This window comes from Meleagris gallopavo, chromosome Z (genome assembly GCF_000146605.3).
Source record: "Meleagris gallopavo isolate NT-WF06-2002-E0010 breed Aviagen turkey brand Nicholas breeding stock chromosome Z, Turkey_5.1, whole genome shotgun sequence".
Classification (NCBI taxonomy): Eukaryota; Metazoa; Chordata; class Aves; order Galliformes; family Phasianidae; genus Meleagris; species Meleagris gallopavo.
In genome coordinates, this window is record NC_015041.2 from 51629857 (window position 1) to 51651679 (window position 21823).

The 21823-nt window shown below is 39.6% G+C and overlaps 1 protein-coding gene across 4 annotated transcripts in view; it reads right to left on the reverse strand.

Annotated features, from left to right (window-relative positions):
• The window catches only part of RHOBTB3 (Rho related BTB domain containing 3), a 28706-nt gene extending 7279 nt beyond the window's left edge, over positions 1-21427 (reverse strand). Inside the window, exons 1-10 of one of the 4 annotated variants that reach the window (XM_031557360.1) lie at positions 21137-21427; positions 20774-20990; positions 12018-12210; positions 10107-10258; positions 7974-8148; positions 6884-7249; positions 5319-5431; positions 4141-4252; positions 2060-2233; positions 562-728 (exon numbers count right to left, since the gene is read on the reverse strand). In XM_031557360.1, the coding sequence (XP_031413220.1) occupies positions 562-728; positions 2060-2233; positions 4141-4252; positions 5319-5431; positions 6884-7249; positions 7974-8148; positions 10107-10258; positions 12018-12210; positions 20774-20990; positions 21137-21138 (1671 nt within the window). In that variant the 5' untranslated portion in view covers positions 21139-21427. The remainder of the gene's footprint in view (positions 1-561; positions 729-2059; positions 2234-4140; positions 4253-5318; positions 5432-6883; positions 7250-7973; positions 8149-10106; positions 10259-12017; positions 12211-20773; positions 20991-21136) is intronic. The other 3 variants (XM_031557359.1, XM_031557358.1, XM_010726036.3) reach the window with 3 other exon arrangements.
• Between the last annotated feature and the right edge of the window lie 396 nt (positions 21428-21823).

Below are 21823 nucleotides of genomic sequence, written 5' to 3' on the forward strand. Positions count from 1 at the left end.
TTTAATTTCTGGGAATCTCTACACATTCACTCAAGCATAGATACAAAAGGAAAACATTTTTTAAAGACTGCTTTTTAGAAACTACAGTTTAAAAAACATGTTGCTTATATAGATAGGTATCTCCCAGATGTTATCATTTAAATTTGCTTTTTTCTCACTTTACAAATGAGGCATGATGCTATTTCTTCTCTGTGGCAGTTGGATATAATACAATTTACCTTTTTGACTAAAAGAGGAGGTAGTGCATCTTCAGTTGCCTTTAACATACCCTTTTGGCAGAAATTAAGCTTAATCACTGCCAAATGTGTCATTGATGAAGAAAATTGCACAGAATATGGCATGACTGCACATTCTGCAATAAAAGGCTGAGGAAGATCCCTTTTTTGCCACCCTTGTGCGACCAGAAATTCCTATGCACCAGATTATAAATCAACACTTGCCCTCAGAAGTGAAATTGTTAAGTTAATCAATATTTTAACAGTTCCATTAAAAAAAAAAAATCCTCCCCCTCCCTCCCACCTAGTGAACATATATAAATTCTTTATTATAAGGAAGTAATACCTTAGCTTTTTTGAGCAAGCTAACAATGCTGAGGCTTGTGGATGCAAGTTCTCTACTAGGCATGCTCTGGAGCTGTGTGATAATGTAGAGCTCACAGATATGCTGGAGCCTCATTACTTGGTACATCTCTGCACAGATCAAGAGGGACATAGCTTGGAGAATACTGGCTGAAAAAAAACAACAGAACATCAGTTACACATACTTTACTTATCTGAGAAGATGGCTGCTTTTTAAAGACTGATCTTTTAAACGTTTAATGACAAACACAAAATCAAAATGCTGTTGTGTTTTTTATTTTTCATTACTATCATTATATGCTTGTTTCATCACTATTTTCCTGGTAAGGTATTTAAATAGCAGGAAAAAGAGTAGTTGGTAAATGTTTAGAAAGCAAGTATAACAAACTGTAGTCAATTTCATATGTCTTGAAGATGCTAAGTCAAATGCCACTGACCTCTTTAAAGCTAGTGATAATTAGAATGATGAAAGTTTGTAACTTCTCTTTCAAAAGAGAACATCTGTAATACTTATAAGGGAAAATACAGTCAAAAAAGAGATTGAAGAGGAAAGGCAGCAAAATGCTGTAGAGATTGCATATTTAACTCAACGGATAGTTAGGAGGACTGAAAAGGGAACCACGAAAAAAGCTAACAGCAAAATAGAATTATTTAAGAAGGAAAAAAAGAAACAAAATTATATACAGAGCCATCATTCATTTTATCAAAGGAAGTTTATCTGTAATTAATTCACATTTCATATTTAAGAAGGCTTTTCTTTCATTGAAGAAGACAAAAGATAAGAAATAAGGAAGTTTAGTTCATTATTCTTGACAAACATTCCAGTTTAAATAAAATTAGAAGTGCTTTATATGCAAGTAAGATATTAATGTACATCAGTAAGTTATTCTTACAAGTTAACTTTATTTATATAAAGCATCAGAAAATATATGCCAACCAAAATGAAAATTTTGAAATAAAACCCAGAATTCGGATTAGAAAGTAATACTACTTCAGTGTAAAGAGAAAATTCAGAATGTTTTAGTGGACAAGAAACAAAGTTTCACACTTTTTATTCAATTTTGCTATGTAAGCATAAAATGCTTACAGCACTGCCCTCTTTGCATATTGGTTTTGAAAGCACAGAATCATAGAGTGGCCTGGGTTGAAAAGGACCATAATGATCATTTAGTTTCAACACCCCCCGCTATGTGCAGGGTGGCCAACCACCAGACCAGGCTGCCCAGAGCCACATCCAGCTTGGCCTTGAATGCCTCCAGGGATGGGGCATCCACAACCTCCTTGGGCAATCTGTTCCAAGGAATACTTGAATAATACTTGAATAAGTTTGATTTATTTTTTATCATCAACATTTTTTTTCTTGAGACATTATCCAGCAACCTACTGTTATTTCTTAATGCAATAAATGCTGCATCACTTTCTATCCGTTCATTCTTAATAACTCAACATGGAATAATGTATATATTTTAAAAATTTCTTACCTGGACAGCAGGAGTCGGTATAGAGATATTCTAGAAAGGAGAGGAAAGTGTCTTTGGAAACCCCATACACTGGAACCAGAATACTATTTGCTTCTAGATAATTACCATTAAACATAGCTGCCATTACCTCACAGCGAGCTACCAGAACTGCTCTGTGGGCTGGTACAGTTGCACCTGGAGGATGCAAGAGAAAGATCCATGACAAGTTTATGCACATGGTACGATCTTGATGCTAAGTCTTGCATTTTTTTCAGACTGTATACACATCAACTATGATGATTATGAGCAATTTTTTTTTAATTAACAATATCATATAGATAATAATGTTTTCGTTTTGTGCCATTCAAGATGTTTACATTTATCTAATAGCCACTAGCAAATGCAAGCATCAACTACCAGATAAGATCTTAAAAAGAAATACCAAATTTCTTATTAAAATTTGCTCCTAACAAGTGTTCAAAATAGATCAACATTTTATCAACCAGAAACATTGATGTTCATTGCATGTTCATCAGCAACCCAACTGGTAACAAATGTGTGTTCCAGTCCAACTTGCACATAACCACACAAAACAGAGGAAGGTAACATATTACAGAGGACATTCTGTTTAATTCATTACATCAACATAAATTTATCTAGACCAACTTTTTCACCTAGATGTCATTTCTTGATTGTTATCTCTTGAAAACAGTGGTCATACATCATTCCATTTTATAATATTTACAAGTGAATCATGCACTCCACTACTGCAAGACACAGTAACCAGCGGGGTCTTGCAGCCTCCTCTTGAACGTGCCTATTGTCTCAGACATCAGTGCCAACACCCAGACTTCCTCAGAGTTCAGCTGAACTCAGCAGTCCAGCCTGACAGACAAACGTTGGCGGGACAGCAACCACCAAAAAAATGAGGACTTGAGTCAGAGGTATGTAATTTCATCAAATTGTAAGAAGCACGCCAACTGACAGCTAAGATAAGTATAGCACATGCACCTACACATAAGTCAGTTTTAACTTCCTCCTCAAATACAACCTTGCCACCTACCCAACATTTTCACAACATCTGCCATTTCCTCATTTTTGTTCTCTTTCTATTCACTTGTGCTTCTTTTTCCTATCCTCCTGAGCTGCACTACCGACTATACTAAATTGAGTATCACTTGGTAACTACTCAGTTTTAATGTAATAACTGTGATTTTTGAATTAGTGAAAAATCCTGGAGGATTTATCAGATATTAAAAAAATAAGCCTACATTTTCCTATTGGACAAGTGTGCTTTTTTAAAAAGGTACAAGCTGAGTCAATTGGCAGTAATTTTTGTTCTGTAAAATATACAATAGTAGTACGGCTTCATCGAATTCCCACAGAGACTCTCAGGAATGGGTCACTGAGCTGAACTGCTCACGTCATTAGATTCAATATTACGATTTTGTTCTCATTTTCAAAGATTATTTTTTTTTTAGCTTTTACAACATTATTAAACAGAACATTTAGAAGGTATCTGCCTGTCCCCATCTGCTTATTTTTTGAGAGATTAATGTTTCGTATTTGGCTCTGAGATTCGAATCTAAAATAATCAAACAACCATTAAACTCTAAAAGACCACTTCTGCATGAAGAGTGGGCATGAGAAAACCATTAGCATTTAAAACACAATCTAATTCTTGTTCTCACAAAAACATGCATTTTAAAAATCTTTTTATAATCTTTTTTGCGTTTAAGAGTGAAGGCATTTTTAATTTCTGGAAAAAGTTACCCATGAGACAGTGCTGTGATGTATGCTACTTACAGACTAAAGGAGAGCTGAGGGCTGTTCAGGAGCATCTCCTCATTTTGCTAGGCCTACCAGAAATATGCATAAATCTGAGTGGTACAACCCGTGCCAACACAGGCAGACAACACCAGGCTCAACAAACTGCTGAGTGTGAACACTGCCCCAAAGCTTCCATTCAGATAAGTGCTACTGATAAGCAAAAAACAGTGGCAGGAAAGTGCACGCATTTTCTCAGTTTTTATTCAGTTTCTGTCACTTCCCGGTTCCTTTCAGAGAGGAGAATTGCTGATGACATGGAAGAGCAGAAGTACCTTGTATTATGAAGATGACGTCTGCCAGGACAGGCGTGTTAAAGAACAGCCTGAGCGAGGTACTGTACAGCCGCTTTATCTGGTGAGATTGGCAGTCCCGCAAACTGTTTACCTGCAAATTAAATTATCAACAAAAGTTATCATGTACAGTTGACCACAGGGGGGAAAAAAAAAAAAAAAAGTGATCACAAGATATCATTTATGTGAGGAAATTAAGCAACATCTGCTACTCTGCAGCCCTCCTTACCATTTCAACCCCAGGCCCAATTCATTTCTAGTCCTCAAAGTTTTGTAGAAAAAAATTTAAACATGAAATAGAAGTATTCTGAACAACAAAAGCCCTAAAGAAAACAACAACAAACAAAATCCAATCCCATCCTCCCTCTCCCCCCCAAAAAAACCCCAAGCAAATTAAAAAAAAAAAAACTGGGTTTATTATCTTACAAGATTTCAGGGCTTTTTTTTTTTTTCCCCCACACCTGTGAACCTGTCTCTGGATGCTTAAGACTGACAAGACTACCTCTGAGAGATCAGAAGCTTAGAATGGCTCAGTTACTTTTGATCTTTATACTGTTGATCTTGATTTCAAGACGACTTCCCATTTACACTGACAGAAATACTGTGTGTAAGTGCTAAAATACTGGGGAATATATAAAAGCTATAAATAAATGGCTGTTAAAACTAATTTTATACTGCAAGTTTCTATTGGCACAATTAACGTAATGTAAACAATATTTTACTGCAAAGTCACTAGCTGAATTGAACACCTTAAGCAATAGGCAGATTTCTGCATCACATTTATAAGGCAAATCAAGTCTTTCCATCTCTTTTAGAAGCAAAATTTCTGGCACCTACTCAGGAAAGTAAAGATCCCCTGGGCAGCCCTTACTACATGAGAATTAGGAACACATCATCATACTCTTAGACAATGCATGAAGCTATAAATAAAGTAATCCTGTAGGGAGATGTACTTATGTGCTTTTTAGTGGTTACATTCATTCAGCACATTACCTTAGCATCTCTATGCTTCTGTGTTGTAAATTCATATAACAACCTACTTACAAACAGTAAAAGACCAAGTAAACTAAACTGAGTGTAAAATGCAGATTGACAAGGAAGAATTTTCTGAGAACTTCAGTAATTGTTTCTACATGTCACCCTAAGTGTATTAGATGTACCTTCCCCGGAGTTTTCAGGATACATTTAACCTTCTCAAGGACATGTTCAGTTTTTTCAGAATCTTTCAACTTCTTTTTTATATCTTCTTCTAATCGCTCCCACTGGAAAGCACCTGTCAGAAAACCAGGTGAAGTTGACTTATAAATAGACAAGGCACAGCACTCAGCAGGCAGAGAAAATTTGCTATCAATGTCAAAAACATCCTGCAGATATGACATTTTTTGCATATAGATCAGCTGGATATTTTCACTTAGGAAATAGAAGATGCAGTTCTGCCAGTCAAGTTTTCATGATAACTTAGAGATGACTTATGCAGTGATGCTACCAAGTATGGACAGCGTGGTTGAGGAATCAGGATTCTTTCCTGTGTAACCTACTCTAGGGAAACTGGCTTAGCAGGAAGATTGGATTAAATGATCTCCAGAGGTCTCTATGATTCTGTGATTCTGTTATCTCTCTTGCTTTCAGAATGGATTTCTGTGATTCCTCCCATCTCAATCATCACATATTGCAGGAAAGCATTCAACACCGAATGCCTCGCTATCTATGAGACTTCCATAGAATCTGAATTGCTTTGTAGGTGCCTCAACCAAAAAAGCTCCATGCACAGTCATGTTCTGAATACTGGTAACTTAAAAAAGCATGGTTTTCGAAAGATTTCTTTCTTTCTGACTTTCAGAGTCATACTGGTGGTACTCTATTATGTATCTCAATAGCTTTCTTTTAAAAATTAATCTGAGCTAAAAATTTCAAGAATTGGTCAGAGTTAAAATGGCCTTCTGATGGCCTGTGAAGGCTCTGATGACATAAACTGTCAAAAAAAATTATTTGCAGTAAATAATATTATTGCCAAACCTGAACTGCAGTTCAGGTGGCAGTGGTCAAAGGAAAAATTACAAAAGCACAAATTTTATCCTTGTACACTTTGCTGTGGTAGTTTCAAAGACAGTTGGAGTTTTTCGGCATCTTTTAATTTCTGGATGGCTTATCTCATTTAGGTGAGACCACTGCCTAGATTTAATTGATAGCAAAATACATGAAATGTATAGAAGTGCTCTGCTTTCAGACCAGCTATCACTGTTTTCTCTGGGGTACCACCACATGGAAGAGAAAACAAGGCAGTTTTATCTCTGTGACCCTGCATTCTCTTCTACATGTTTAGAGTATGCAGTCTATGTATGTGACACAGAATAGAATACATTACTACTTAGTAATGTATTCTAAAAATATTTAAAAACCCTGAAATGTGAAACTGTCACAAGTTCTATTTTATTGGTAAAGCTTTGAATATAATTGATGTTAGCTTGCGGAAATTGTTAAGTAAAGTATTCAGCTTCGTTCATTAGATCAGGAATGACAGCTAGTTTAGTTTTGAAATAACATGTAAGTAAAGGGCTTCTTTCATATTCAGTTGCTAGTAATCACAAGGGATAAAGTAGGTGCAGCAATACAACATGACCCTATGACAGCTAAAGCACGCTTCTTCAGTTAATGTACGTGCTCATGAGCAGGACATTTGCTGTAGGAGCAGAACCGAGCAGATGGGCCCATTTTCACAGGGTACCTGAGTAGATGAAGTGCAGGATGTCCGACAGACAGGAACAGAAGACAGAGTCCTTAACGACCACCCTGACGGGCACACTGCATGGTGGCACACCATGAGGAGTGAGCAGCCCAGCCCCAGCCTCCACTGCAAACAGGCTCTGTGCTGTGCGCAGGATGGAGGGGTCGTGGATGTCCGCGGGACTCTTCACATCAAAGAGCAACATGAAGACGTGGCTCACCGAGCACAAGATGACCTTGTGAGCTTTCACCACTTTGCTGGAGTCTTCTGAGTAAAAGGCCACGTCTGCACACTGGCAGCAGAATAGCAAGTTGTGCAGGTCGGAGTCGTAGCGAGAGGCTTCGCCCTTTAAAATGGGCATTTTTTCTGTGAGAGTTAAGAAGCAGTCTGTAAAACTGTGGCAATTACCTACAGAATATTTTCTCCCCAGAAATCTGATCAAATCAAGGACAATTTTTCAAAAAAAAAATTGGTAAGAAAATATCTTACATGTAATTTCAATACTTTCAGTAAATTGCTAAACAGTGGAAATATCCAGTAGAACATGTTCAGTGAAAGATATCCACCCTCTTACAAAACCTCTTATGGCACTCAAGTTCAAAACAAACCTCGGCCACGAATCCCAAACATCATAATCAGAGAGACTTTTAGTACGTACAAGAAAAGATAAATACATCCTGAAAGGTAAACACTTGTCAATAATTATTGCACTGGATGTGTGCATCAGATGTGTGCTTGGAAACTAGATGCAGGAGCTCAATTGTAGCTGTACACACTTTTTCCTTGTTTTATTTTTAGCACATAAAAAAGTTACTTGCTAAAATCCTACAACAAAGCATTAGCTAATGACCGCCTTTTTTAATTTATCTGTAAATCTTTTACATAAAGCTTGTACTAATATGTACATTCATCTTTTTTTTTGTCAAGTATATGTGAAAATGACACCTATTTTTGTCTAAAATATATTAAAGGTCCACTGCAACACTGCATAGTTCTCCTCACATTAATTAAACCAGCACTGAGCGACTGCCCAAATAGAGCAACATAACCAGAATAGCTTATGACAGGTAGCACAGCTCAGAATAATTACCACAAAATGCTAATTGCTTAAAGAACTCCAGACACACAGCAGAGACCAAACATTGGCCAGCACCTGGCTGTTCCAGCTGAGGTGGCTGCACTCGCTGGCACTTCTGGATCTTTTTTCTCTTCTTCATTTTTTCAGATGACTTCTGATTCAAACTTTGGATCATAAAATATTCCAGCTAGAACATAAAGCATATTTTTAAAAAGTCCTATTAATTTAAGAACAAACTAGACTTGAAACTAAGGACAATGAGTGGATGCTATATGGAGGACTGAAAACTGGCTGCCATTACAAACGGTTATCCAGGTTGCCAGAGTCCTAGCACTTCTTTATCAATATAATGTACCAAACTTAATTGGAATTAGAATAATTTAAAAGATTATTTATTCAAATGGCAGTGCTTTTTTCCCCTTGTATTCAATCTCCCCAAAAATGACAGGCATGAAGATATTCAATTTATCAACTTCCAGTGGTTGCAAATTATACAATTACAGAGAATAATTAGACTCAGTGAGTAACAATAACGAGCAAGTAATGGAGATAACAAAGCCATACATGAGCTCTTCAGCTTATAACTAACCAGCACCACACAATGTCATAAGGCATATACGTCCAATCCACTAGTTTTATGTTTTTTTTGTCCTCTTTTTCTATCTTTTAATGAAAAATATATTAAAAAAAATGAGTTTTGTTACTTATTGACATTAACTACATTGTATATATTATATGCAATCTGAGATCATTCCTCTTTACTCTGTGTGGCCCAGGGAAGCCAAGAGGTTGGACATCCTGCTGTAGTGTGCCTTCTGGAAAAATCACATTACAATATGATCTGTGTGAGCACGGTTTGTTTTACCACAGCACACAGCAAGCATGATCACTGCAATAAAATTATACTTCAGGTGAAATGGTCCATTTTATAAGAGCAAAGAGGTGTAAAGGGTGACTTGGTTCTAGTTAAAGGAGGTGTTAAACACTTCTAGCATCCAAGATGCGCACAGTACTTTATAAAAACCAGCAGACCTGCTTGGACAAGACGTAGAGAGGATTCCTTGTTTTTAACCAGAAATGAATGTATCCAATAAAAATCGAATAATCTATGTGTCAGATATTTCAAATGACTATCAAGCCCCATGGAAAAACACTGCATTATTACATCAGGGACTATCATAAAGATCATGTGAAATCACTGTACCAAACAACTGATTTTTTTTTCTCCAAACCCTAATGCTACCAGAGAAGTGAATAAAAGATACATTTATTTTTAAAATGCTGTTTGAAACATCTTATAAAACTGAAGTTAAACATTAAGCTGAAATAATTTTATGGAGAAGACAAATAAATCTGGAAGTTTGAAACTGCTTAGTGGATCTCCTTGCACCCAAAAAAAATGAAAAATGAAAATGCTGGTTATAGGTGAAATGTATTTAACAAGCTTTTCAGCTTCTGCCTCATTTGAGTTTACTGCAGCTGACACTGGCTTCTGCTTGGGATTAAAATCACTGAATCATTAAATCTGGAAAAGACCACTAAGATCACTAAGTCCAACCATAAGTCTATCTCTATCGTGCCCGCTAACTCTGTCTCTCTGTGCCACAGCCACACATGTATCGAACACCTCCATGGACCATGACTTCACCACCTGCCTGGGCAGTTTGTGCCAGTGCATTGCCACTTCTTCTGAAAAGAAATTTTCCCTAACATCCAAACTGAACCTCCCCTGGAACAACTTGAGGCCACTACCGCTTGTCTTATTGCTGATACCTGAGGGAAGAGGTTGACCCCTACCTCCCTAAAACCTCATTTCAGCGAATTGTACAGAGCAATACACCCCCACCCTTACTCTCCTCTTCTCCAAATTGAACAATCCCAGTTCTTTCACCAACTCCCCATAAGGCTTGAATGAGAACTGAGAGACCACAATAATATGCTAAAAAATCAGTCACCTTAGTAACCTTATCATTTTCATTTTACAAGCGGGACAACGGTGAAGGATCAAGAGATGAAAGTTAAAAAAATAATAATCAGAACATCACAGAGTTATCAGGTTGGAAGGGACGTATGGAGGTGACCCACTCAGCTGCAGCTGTAGCCCAGGTCTGAGCTCAGTGTTGGACTGAACTGTGCCACACTCACCACGCCTCCGAAGTATTTTTGTATGTAGAAGTCATTGAGAGCATGCAGCTCCAGGTAGGTGGCTCCAAACTCCTTGGCCAGCTGGGCCCCTTCGGAGGTGGAGACGCAGTTCCTCCTGTCCAGATTGCACAGCGGGCATGTACAGGGCACTGCTGGGAAGAAACAGGGACATGGGTGAGCCACTGCGCTCCAGCAATTGGAATACTTCCCAAAGAGTCGTAAAGATGTTCTGCTCAGACAGTAACAAAGCAGGAAGTGGGAGCAGTTATTTTCTAGTAAGAAATCTATAATCACGGCTAAATGAACAATTTCTTTGTAATTGGTTCAAAATAGTATTCAAAATACTATACAGCCCAGTTTATTCTACATTAGCATTGTTTTAAATGCCATTTACATTCAATTTAAATTCAGTGCGAGGCAGAGAATTTGAGTAGGAAGTTCTGAAATCTGCACAGAAGTCAAGTAGGGCGTTCAGAAATCTGGTTTGGGTTGGGTCCTATGTGCCCTTGTGTCCACATGCACTGTTCTGGCCTGCAGGCACCGCCATTCATTACTGTCACCCTCCAGCCTGTTGCACTGCAACCTGTTCACGCAGCTCTCAGCTATGGAAAATTTTCCACTGGCTGTCCCAGCTGCTGTGAGCACATACATGCAGCAGAGTACAGCTCATTCACATATATTTTGCATATCTTAATGCCAAGATATGTGCTCTTGAAGACTATAAAAAACCTGATTAAAATCTACTGGCCATCCAAGCGCAACTCTGCTAAACGCCTGTAAGAACCTACCTGTAAAAATGTGAGTTCAGATACCATGCACATGCTCTAAACTAGTTTCCACTGCTCTGACCCATGGATAGCATGCATTAACACAGCCTTTTTTATTTCTTTTGGCAGCAGTACTTGCTGCGACAAAGGATTAAGCTCTTAGTAATTGTGCAAGCAAGCTGCAACGCTCACACATACTGCTCGGAAACAAAAGGGCTCTCTGTGAGCCCAAGTGGGTCGCAGCCAGACCTCTCCCACACTGAGCTTGTTCAAGGAGAGAGGCATGGAAAAACTGGACAGGGAAAATGCCAGCAGCAGTCTGCCAGGCTGGCAGGCACCTGTACTTCAAATAGCAAAAGCAGGTAAGAGAAGGAGCTGGGGAAGCCCAGCACCACCTCATCAAGACCTTACAGATGGCAGATTTATTACCATGGTATAAATCAGAGCATAAAAACATCTTGTTACTGCTTGTGGTTTACTAGAGGCAATAACAATTATACAGTTTTAACTGAGTTCCTTAAAAATCCTTTCTCCATCACTGAGTATGGATATGCAAGTAGGTTCTGGCAAAACTGAATGTTATGTCCACGGAATATAAACCTCATGTTGTTTATGAATGTTCTCATAAATCTCATCCTTCACTCTTAGTAGGTGGGATGCTCAGAAACATTTTTTTAGTCAAACGTGTTAAGTAAAAGTAATTTGGGCTGACATTTGGCATTCACCTCTCATGGGTGACTGCAAGCTGATGCACTGAGTTTCATGTCATGTGCTAGAGATACTTGATACCTGCAGCGTGGACAGAAAGAGCGAGTAGCTATAGAGCTCATCTCATACGCTCAGACTCATGCCTCTTAAGCCCAAGTGATAGACTAAATCCCCATGTATGATGACTTCACAAAAAGAGTTGCTGTAGAGGTCAGGGCAGGATAGGAAGCCTTTTGTCACCAGGGTTAATTAAGCATAATGTTCCCGCCTACATGCCAGCCTACAGAACCACAGTACATAAGCATATTACTGTCATTCTGACGGACTAATTGTGCGTGTTAGAGACCTGGAAAAGCAATCAGCTTCTTGTGAAATTACTACATATCTCACTTCCAAGTGATATTTTAACTATAACTTCAGCAGATCAGATACATACCGTTTTTTCTTGCACCAACAGCAGAAATTATTACTGGAACTGAACAGTGGTTTAATGCCTTTTTTATCATTGGAACATAACTGTCCTTTAAGTCTTGAAATGAAGTCTTGTCATTGACAGAGTATTTAATCACAATAATATCAGCTCCTCCAATGAGACTGCGGGAGGTATACCAGTCACTGTCAAATATATCCTAAACAGAAAAAAAATGATCAAGAATCCTCCTGGCCACAGATGAAAAGATGAAATATTCAACATTCTTTAATGCAAGATCTTAGTGAAGTACTTTCCAGCAATATTTTAATTTCCTATTTGAAGACATGCAAATAAGACCAGAATTGATACTCCATAATTCCGTTGTTTGGAAAAACAAGTTATTCTAATTGTGTTTATCTAAGAACACACTTTGCAAGAAGAAATGCTGCTGTTATAGTTACTTAACTTTTACAAATATTTGTATTAGGGAAATAAAAGAACTTTCTGTGGTAGAAATCTGTTACTATAAATTTCATACAAAATCATTAATTATCAAAATATTTTACAGAGCTCTGTACAGAGCACAATACTATAGGAACATTTCAATATAAATTTCATCAGCTGAGTGTAATTATTACCCACTCCATAAAAACTTTCAAGTAGAAACAAGCATCATATCTTCACTGAAAAGATCTTAGTCACATAACTAACTTTCCTTCTTTGACTTCCCATTCAATTTGTCATTATTCTGGGCTATTAGAGTAAGATTTACACTCTTAAAGTATTTTGTTTCCAATTAATTTTCATATATTACATCTACATGTAATATGCAATTACTACTATATATTTATCATTTATCATTTGCATGGCAACTGTAATTTCAAAATTTCTGACTTATCTAGGGCTATTTCAGAAATACCATTGGGTTCTCGCATGTGCACAACTGTAAACTCTTGACAGAAAGAAATCTGGAAATTATCCAGAGAACTGAGAGTCAATTCAAAACCCAAAAATAGTAACATCTTTCCGAACAGTTCTACACAGCATGAGGCCAACTTAGAAGAAAAGATGAACTTGAGAAAAAGATTGGAAACAATGATGAAATATGTAAGACATGGAAGAGAGAAGTAAATGGGCACAAAAGAAGTGACAGTACAGCTGGACTCAGACTGAGGGTTGGGTGAGGGGGAAAATGAATATGAGTTCTGAAGAATGGGTCAGAGGCATAAAAATATTGCAGTTAGGAACCAAAAACATTTACAGAAGATTACTAATATCAATAGGTGAAGTGTTCTTCATAGTCAATATAGGTATTTTTGATCACTTCGAAAGAGGCACTGTTCCACATCTGTCTGAATAATTAATACTGTCCCAACACTTAATAAGAAGAGACAAACTTGATGGAAGTCTATAAATCAGCAAATATTTGCCTAGAAAGACCTTCAGAACCCATCTCATCCAAAACAAAAAGATCCAGATTGCTACTCAGAACACCCATGCTTCAAAGTAAATATTGACACATTAGCTTAAGTACCCCTGTAAATAAGAATCCTGGGTACAATCCTTTGAGAAAATCAGCCAGATGAGCATTCACAGAACCTGATCATTGCCAGGAATAAGAACAAGAATATTCAAGGGGCAGCTCTTACACTTTTTAGCTGATAAAGGTCTCAAGAGAAGCATTTCAGTAAGGTTACATGAAATCAAAGGTTTAATGAAAAGTAAAACACAAACCAAAAAGTAATAGAGAATATTTAGCTATTATATTTGAAAGACAGAAAGCATGCCTGTTGCTTAGCAACTTCCTTCTTTCTGTTCGAGTTCTAGCCCAGCACATTCGCATATTTGTTCCTGTGATATTGGGGATGACCAGTAAATCACCACAACTTCGAGCACCAGTGCACAAATTCACAAGAATTCCCAGTAAGCTTAAGAATCAATAATATAATATCTATGGAAACTTACTGCTAAATGTAATAAGTAATTTTTACATGTTACATGTCTGTATATGGTTTGTAGGTCTCTCCATTTTTCAACAGAGCTAAACTTCTGATACACTATGATATCATTTCATATCACAGAGAAAGATTTTAGAAAGATTTATGAGGTTTTGTGAATACAAACTCAGAAATTCTTCCAAAAAAAGAACCAGTTTTGATTATAAGACTTAGCTTCAGCCTAAGCCTAGATCTGAGTTGCAGCAGAGGAACATCTGTGTCTAGAAAGACCTTCAGACCCCACCTCATCAAAACCAAAAAGATCCAGATTGCTACCCAGAACACACGTGCTTCAAAGTAAATATTGACACATTAACCTAAGTACCTTTGTAATAAGAATACTGGGCATTCTTTGCTCCAGCAAAGCACCCTGTGTCTCCAACCTGACACCAGCCCTGTCAACTCTGGACATGACATGAGCTCTCTAATACATACACTCTGCTGGCCTCAGCCCTTACCCCAGCTCTCCAAAGAGACCATAGTCCAAGAAAAGATTGTCATGGAACACCGGCCATGCCCTAAATCCTACTAATGACAGCTCTAAGCCTCTTCTTGCTCGCGAGAATCTCAACAGCATATTTTGTACTTGACTTGTGTTTGACTGCATTGTGCCATTAACATTATAGTAGCTTAAGAACTCAACATACAGCAAAAAATACATACACTTTTCCTTTTGAAGATAATGTTAATAAGAAAAACATTATATTTGGATGACAAAAGAGCAAGGACAAGAAGGCCTGGCCATTACTTTGTAATGGGCTAAGAATACTTTTGTACTTTTGTGTCTCCATCTCTGTGGCAGTATCCTTAACAGAAGTAACTGTGCAGATGCATGAATTTGTTGTTGAACTACTAGGAAAAAAGGTTTCATGGACATTTAGCGCAGGCTGCAGCAAGTTCTTAGGTGCATGTGGCTGCATACTGCAGCAGGTTCGTGGAGGTCTGTACTTTCATCCACTACCCTGTGTCACCACTGCGTGTCTCTGCTAATCCTAAAAAGCATTTTTAGCAACACTGACAAAGTTTTGGTGGGGATGGAATCCACTTTACCAATAGATGTTACCTGTACAAACGTAGCAGAGTAAGACACATCTCCAGAGGTCTTGTTGCAAGTATTTGCATTTTGCAACAAATGTAGAGTATTTCTTTCAGATTACTGCTCTCATGGTAGGGAAAATGCTTCAAAAATATCTCTGACAAAACAAAGGGGTTTTTGCTCAATACAGCACTAGGACAGAGCATCTGGAGCTTTAGCCATGTCAAGCACTTCTTAGTTATCAGTTTTAGGAAAGTTTTAATATCAAAATTGCAAAGGAATTTCTTTAGATGATAAGTTCAGGAATAACAATAACCAGGTTCTGTCTATGACATTCATGTAGCAGCTACTTCTCATCACACTTCCTGCTCTTGGCACAATCTACTTCCCGAGACAGACATTCACAAAAAGAATGAGTGCATAGTCGAAGTTATTGCTCCAATAATATGACCTTATTAGTTACGACCAGAGTTCTGCTGCTATTCCTTTTGGGACTTAGAAAGAGGCTGCATTCCTCCCTTACATGCCTCCACTACGTACCTCTCTCACAAGATATTCTCTCCACTGGCGAATCATGCTTCTCAAGCAGTTACACTGAAAACAAAGCCTTTAGAGGCAATGAAGACGTGATTTTCCTGCAGAATCACATGGCTCCTCTAGAGGACAATAGTAGCTTTGTCATAAATAATTTATGAATGCCTTTATGGAATTGCAGTGAAATCCACTATGCCCACTTGCAGTGCCCACTCTCTTTCCACAAGTCCATGAGTACCTCACTGTCCACTTAGCCCTGGATAATCCACCACAGCAGCAGCAGCAGGGAATGGGAGCCTGACCATGGCTGAGTCCCATTCCCCTTGAGTTTTCCTGGGTTCCAAGATGGTTGTGCCATGGCTGTTGGGAAGCTCACCTCTGTCTAGGATCATGGATTCACTCGACATTAAGCCTTCTCTGCATTGTTCTCTCATAAAATGATGTAAGAATATTTGTAAAAAGTAAAAGTAGGGAAAAATAATATACCATATTTTGAACATTCACTGTGATCTGCCAACATCAGACAGAAAAGTTTAAAATGAGAAAAGTCAGCATACCAAAAAAAAAAAAATTGCCAGTTATGGTTTTGTCCCAAAGTAGTAATATGACTGTATTTAAAAAAAAAATGAATAAAATTAAAAAGCAGATGAGGTTTGTTTGACTTCAGACATACAGAGCGCCAGCCAGCCTAGCCAGAAGGCTGAGCAAAAGGATATTGCTGCAAAGGAAAAGCCAGATAACTGCACCACGATTAACACCATGGAGATAAGAAACCTCAAACAATTCAAAGAAAAAAGAAAAGGAAGAATTAAGAAAAAAAAAATGAAAGAAGCAGGAAAATGTGGTAAAACTCATGGAAAAACATAGTGGAAAAGCAGTTTTCTGAAAAAAAAATCAAAGGAGAGCTTTTTAAAATGGCAGTTAGCATATCCTTACAACAGGGAGTGCCTTGGATGTCTGCAGTCCTGTGGGTAGCACTGGCTGTCCTTGGAAGCAGGTGTAAACACAGCACATCCCATCGCAGGTGCATGGTCAAGTACAAAGCACTCCTCAAACTGCAGCTGCTCTGTTCTCTCCTTTAGGAACCTACTTGCTACAGGGAACATAGTGATGCCAGATATTCAGATTCCAGAAACAAAGCATCTTTTATAAACTGGAGGAAGCGAGTTTCTGGAGGTACTGCTCCCTGAGGAAGAATAATAGGTCACTCAGAGAGGAAAAAAAACATGAAAAGAGAGTACAACCCCTACCTGGAACTGAAATGCTCCAAAGTCTTTCCAGTACTGCTCCAAACAATGGAGGAAAGAAAAAGTAATGCAGGAAGGGGTGGACTCACACTGTCATTCATTCTGCTATTTATTTTCCAACGCCCCAATTCAGCAAATCAAAATATGAATATATATTATATGAATTATTATGAATATATATTATAATTATAGTTTCTGTGCTATACTTCACTCTGAAGCTGATAAAGATTTACTTGCCATTTGATACTGCAGATTGTGGATGTTTGTGCTTTTCCTGCAGTTTTTACCTGTATGCATGCAGCAGTATGACTAAACTCAATATAAAGTGACAGAAGTTTAATATCACAGACAAGCCAACTCACTTCCAAAGACTGTAAAATCTACTACAGCCACAGCTTCCTAAATAAAGGAACCTTTTCTAAAGCAAACCTTAAAATTTACCTTTCAAGTTATTCCTTGCAAGTTTCTAACCCCCATAATGAGGTTTACAAAAAAATAAATAAATTAGAAAAGGTGTGACATCCTAGTTCAATGTGTTTTATGAGATCCCAGCTTGAGAATGCAGTAGCAACTGACTGGTCACTAAAAATAAAATATGCAGCAAGGGTGCTAGCACACACATGTTTTCTCTAGTTCTTTATCTCCCCTCTCATACCGGGTCCACACTTTTTGTCCAAATGTGTTCCAGCCATATCAGTTCTAAGTAATGGTCTTCTGGTGTATCTGTCCCTTGCACATAGAAGGTATCAGCATGTTTGCAAAAACAGTGGACACAGCAGGACACAGAGATATACCCAGCACCTGACAGATGGACATCAGTGCCATTTTGGAAGCAGTGACATTTTACTCCCAGATTTTGAAAAATATGTTCCACTGCTATCTCTAAAGCTCCACGTCTCCTGCATGACTGGGGGGGATGGTGAGCACCCTCCCAGAGCCCGCAGTGCTCTCCTGCACCCTGCAGCTGCCAGCAAGGTACACGTCTCCTCACAACACACCGCTGCTGCTTTGCACATCTGTAAATATGACTTTGTCCTTGTAATTTTCTAAGAATGGTGATATCAAAGATTGCAGTACCTAGGACAGGCAGTGAACATACTAAAAGTTCCTGCAGGGGCAAAACAAAAATGCTGTGTGAAAAAAAAGCAGTTCTAGCCTCATATTAGGCTAGGAATATTACTCCCCAAAGCCCGTCTGTAACACCTGACAGAAGTTACCTATGGATAACCATGCCTGAGAAGCTTTACTTCCTTGCTGGGCACTTGGTAGCCACCTCCTGTCATCTAATACTACAGCCTCGCCATTGAGCTGCTGCTTGACAGCAGACAAGGGTAACAATGCCACCACAGAGATGATGCTCATTGCACAGTCCAGATCTCTCAGGTTTCTCCAGCCCAGCAGGACTTCAGAAGCTATTGAAAGACCCTGACACAACCCAACGCATTCAAAGAGATTTATGGAATGCAGCAAGATGCCAAGAGTTCAACCAACTCCACCTGGGCTTTTGACACCCAAAGGAGTTGGTGAAATGCACATGCCTGCAGACATCACAAGAGATGTGGTGGGATGTGTCCCACAACTGGAGCATTATAATGGAAGGATACAGGATCTTCAGGAAGGAGAGACAGTGGAGACAATGTGTTGCCACTCTCTGTGTCACTGACCAGCTGAAGCGTATGGAACTCTGCCTGAAAGCAGACGGTAGTTAATGGATTAGAATTAAGGGGAGAGCAGGAACAATTCACATTACAGTGGGGGTCTACTACAGGCCACCTGATGAGGAAGACTGAGCAAATGAAGCCCTCTGTAGACAGACAGGAGTCTTGGATGACAACACGCTGGGCAAGCAATAGAGGGCTCAGTGAGGAAAGGTGCAGTGAAGAACTTCATTCTCATCAACAAGGTGAGAAGCTTGTGCAGTCCTGGCTGTAGTGACCATGAGATGGTGGAGCTCAAGATCCTTAGGGCAGTCAGGAAGGCACACAGCAAGCTCACTGCTCTGCACTTCAGGAGAGCAGGCTTTTGCCTCTTCAGAGAACTGCTTATTGGGGTACAGGGGGATAAAGTCCTACAGGAAGAAGATTTCCAAGACAGGTGGTTTGTACCTAAGGATCACTCCCTCCAAGCTCAAGAGCAAAAGAACCATAAGAAAACTTTGTAAATTGTACCCATGATGCTTTTTCAGACAGCGAGTTGAACTGAGGAGAGCAGAGGGCAAAGGCCTCTTGCCACCCTTTAATTTGCAGACTCATAGCAAATCAGTGTATTTGTTTGCTGAGTTTATGTCTAGTGCTAGCTTGCCTTAGCCATGTGGATTTAATCTAGGTAAGATACAAATCTAGGTAAAATGGAAGTTAATTTCAAATGACAGACATGGAAACAATACAAAGCCCACCATCCCACGACCTTTAAGCTTCAGTAACACACAGGAAATAAGAATCCTTTTCCACAAAGAATATGCAGTGTTATAACAACCACTCTTGTAGGACCATCAGTCATTGTTCTCAGCTGTAATGCAGTATGTCTCAAGCTACTAAGAGAACAATCCTGCAAGGACTACAGTGATGTTAACAAACCTCAACAATCCAGACTATGAACAGCAATCCAGTTCTGCTGAAACCTAACAAGCAAACAGCTTCACTCGAAACCAAAAACCTCTCAAGGAGTGCAGTCCAGCTATCTGAGATGTCTTTGGCTAAATGAAGAATGCCTATTGTTCCTCACTGCTCCCCTCATCCAGCTCCTTTAGCTGAAAAAGGGAAAAACAAGAGGTCGGTCCTCAAAAACATTATGCCATTGACAAGATAGCTTTTTTATGCCCAAAATGATAACGTTTCCAGAAATGAAGAAACTTGTTCTCTAGGAGGTCAAATGCACATAAACCAATACAAAAACATAAAAATTGCATCTTAAAACTAGGCCTATGTGTATTTCCTGTCCTACTTTTCTCCAGCTATCGCTGTCCGCTTCCAACTTCCCTTACTGATCTCCCTTGACATCTCCTGTGAAGTCCCACAGCAATGAATAATATCCAGCAGCTTTCATTCATTGCTGTGCTCCAATGAACCAAACAAACAACACGTGACACACATGTGACATGCAGCTTCAAAGATTAAAAACAGAGTCCTCAATTCCACTTGGTGTCTATAAGTGATTAAAAAAAAGAATCATACAGCAGGTTGATGGTTGAATCAAATAAATCAGTTTTCAGATTAAAACCTCCTAAATGTGAATTTCTGCAACTTTGGGGATTTCTGTAGATTCCAAAACAAATTTCCCTTGCAGGGCTGAATAATTACAGGTCTGATTATTGTCGTAGAATTTTAATTCGTTAAAGCTATTAATATTTTTTTAAGGCAACAAACTAGTCATTAAATGTTTTATTAGAGATTGCCAGTGTCATTTCTTGCATAATCGTTGGTCTGTTCATATTTGCAGTTATGTCACTTACTAACAAGAGTCCCAATAACACGGTCCAGTGCCAGAACTCTTTTTATTTACCTTCCAATGTAAGAAATAATGTTAAGATATGATTACAATAGAATTAATATGACTCGATGCAGTGTATTTTAGCAGAGGACAAATAAGAGAATATATCATTTTTCAAAGTTGGAAAATTGTATGCCTTTCCAATTTTACAGGAAAATAACATATGTTTTATTTTACTGTTGTCAATAAATATGTTGAGAGAGTTTTTACGATGCAGTGTCACCAACAGTGTTCTTGTTTATCTGTGGATTATTTCCAATGAAGCTTTCAGCAAACAGCCTGCTTGAAAATACCATCTCCCGCCTCGTCAATGAGAAACTTTCTGCCACACTTCCCAGAGACTACAACACGCTTTGGTTACATTTTAGATGAAAACGTGATTAAAATCGCACGGTAACTGAAACCGAATTTTTTCTATTTGATCGAAGCAGCCTGCCCCGCTGGGTGCAGCTGCACGGATCCCGGCGGATCTCTTACCCAGAGCGGGCAGTCGTGCACCACCAGCCTGACATTGCCGAAGACGCAGGCTTGGTACTCGGTGGTGACGGAGCTCCTGGCGTGCTCGGCGGACGGGCTGCTGTCGATCTCGGAAATGAGAGCGCTCCTCCTGAGATAGCTCCACATCAGACTCGACTGCCGGCTGTCTTCAGAAAGCACGTCCCTCTCATTCCCAAAAGCTACAATATTAACTGACCTGGAACAAAAACAATGAAAGACCAAGGACAGGGGCGAGAAAGAGCGAAAAAAATCATTGAAATCAAAACCAACACGTCAGTCCTTCCAAATCCTTTTCCTTAGCTCGGCGTTAGCACCCCCGGTAACCAGCAACAGTGTACGTACATGATCTCGGATCCAACAGCGGGGCGAAGCGGAGAAGAGGAGCGCTGCTGCTGGCACTACCAGCCCCCAGCCCGCTCGGCCGCCCGCTGCTCCATGCCCGGGATTACGGATGCGACGTCCGGGAATCTCGCAGCATGTCCCCGCTGCGTGCGGATGCCCGGCTCCGTGCTGCCGCTCCAGCCGCCGGAATGCAGCGACACACGGTGGGAGCAGCTGTTGCAGCAGTTGCAGCAGCAGAGCAAGCAGCAGCAGCTCCTGCTGCACCGACCCGCGGCTGGAGCAGAACCCCACACGTACGCCGAGCGCCGGCCGCTCGGTCACGGCCATGCATCCTGACGTCAGCCAGCTGGAGCAGGGCAGACGCAGTGGGGAGGGCGAGCTGACGTTGTGCGGGCCGGTGGAGCGCTGAGCGGCCGCGGCGGGCACCGAGAACAGCATTGGGCTGCAGCGGGGCACTCTCCGGTCCTGACCTCCTGTGTCGAGCCGGAGGGTGTGCGGGACAGAGCAGTGCAGAGGACTGGTCTTGCCCTGCTCGTTGGAATCAATTAACATTGAGCTGGTGGTTTCTTAAATGCCCTTGCAGATTTTCCAGCGTTACCGTGCTGTTTAAAACACTCTTTTTGGTGCCTAGGGTGCTCCGAATATAATGCCTCCTATATGTTTCCATGGAAACTACAACACAGGGTA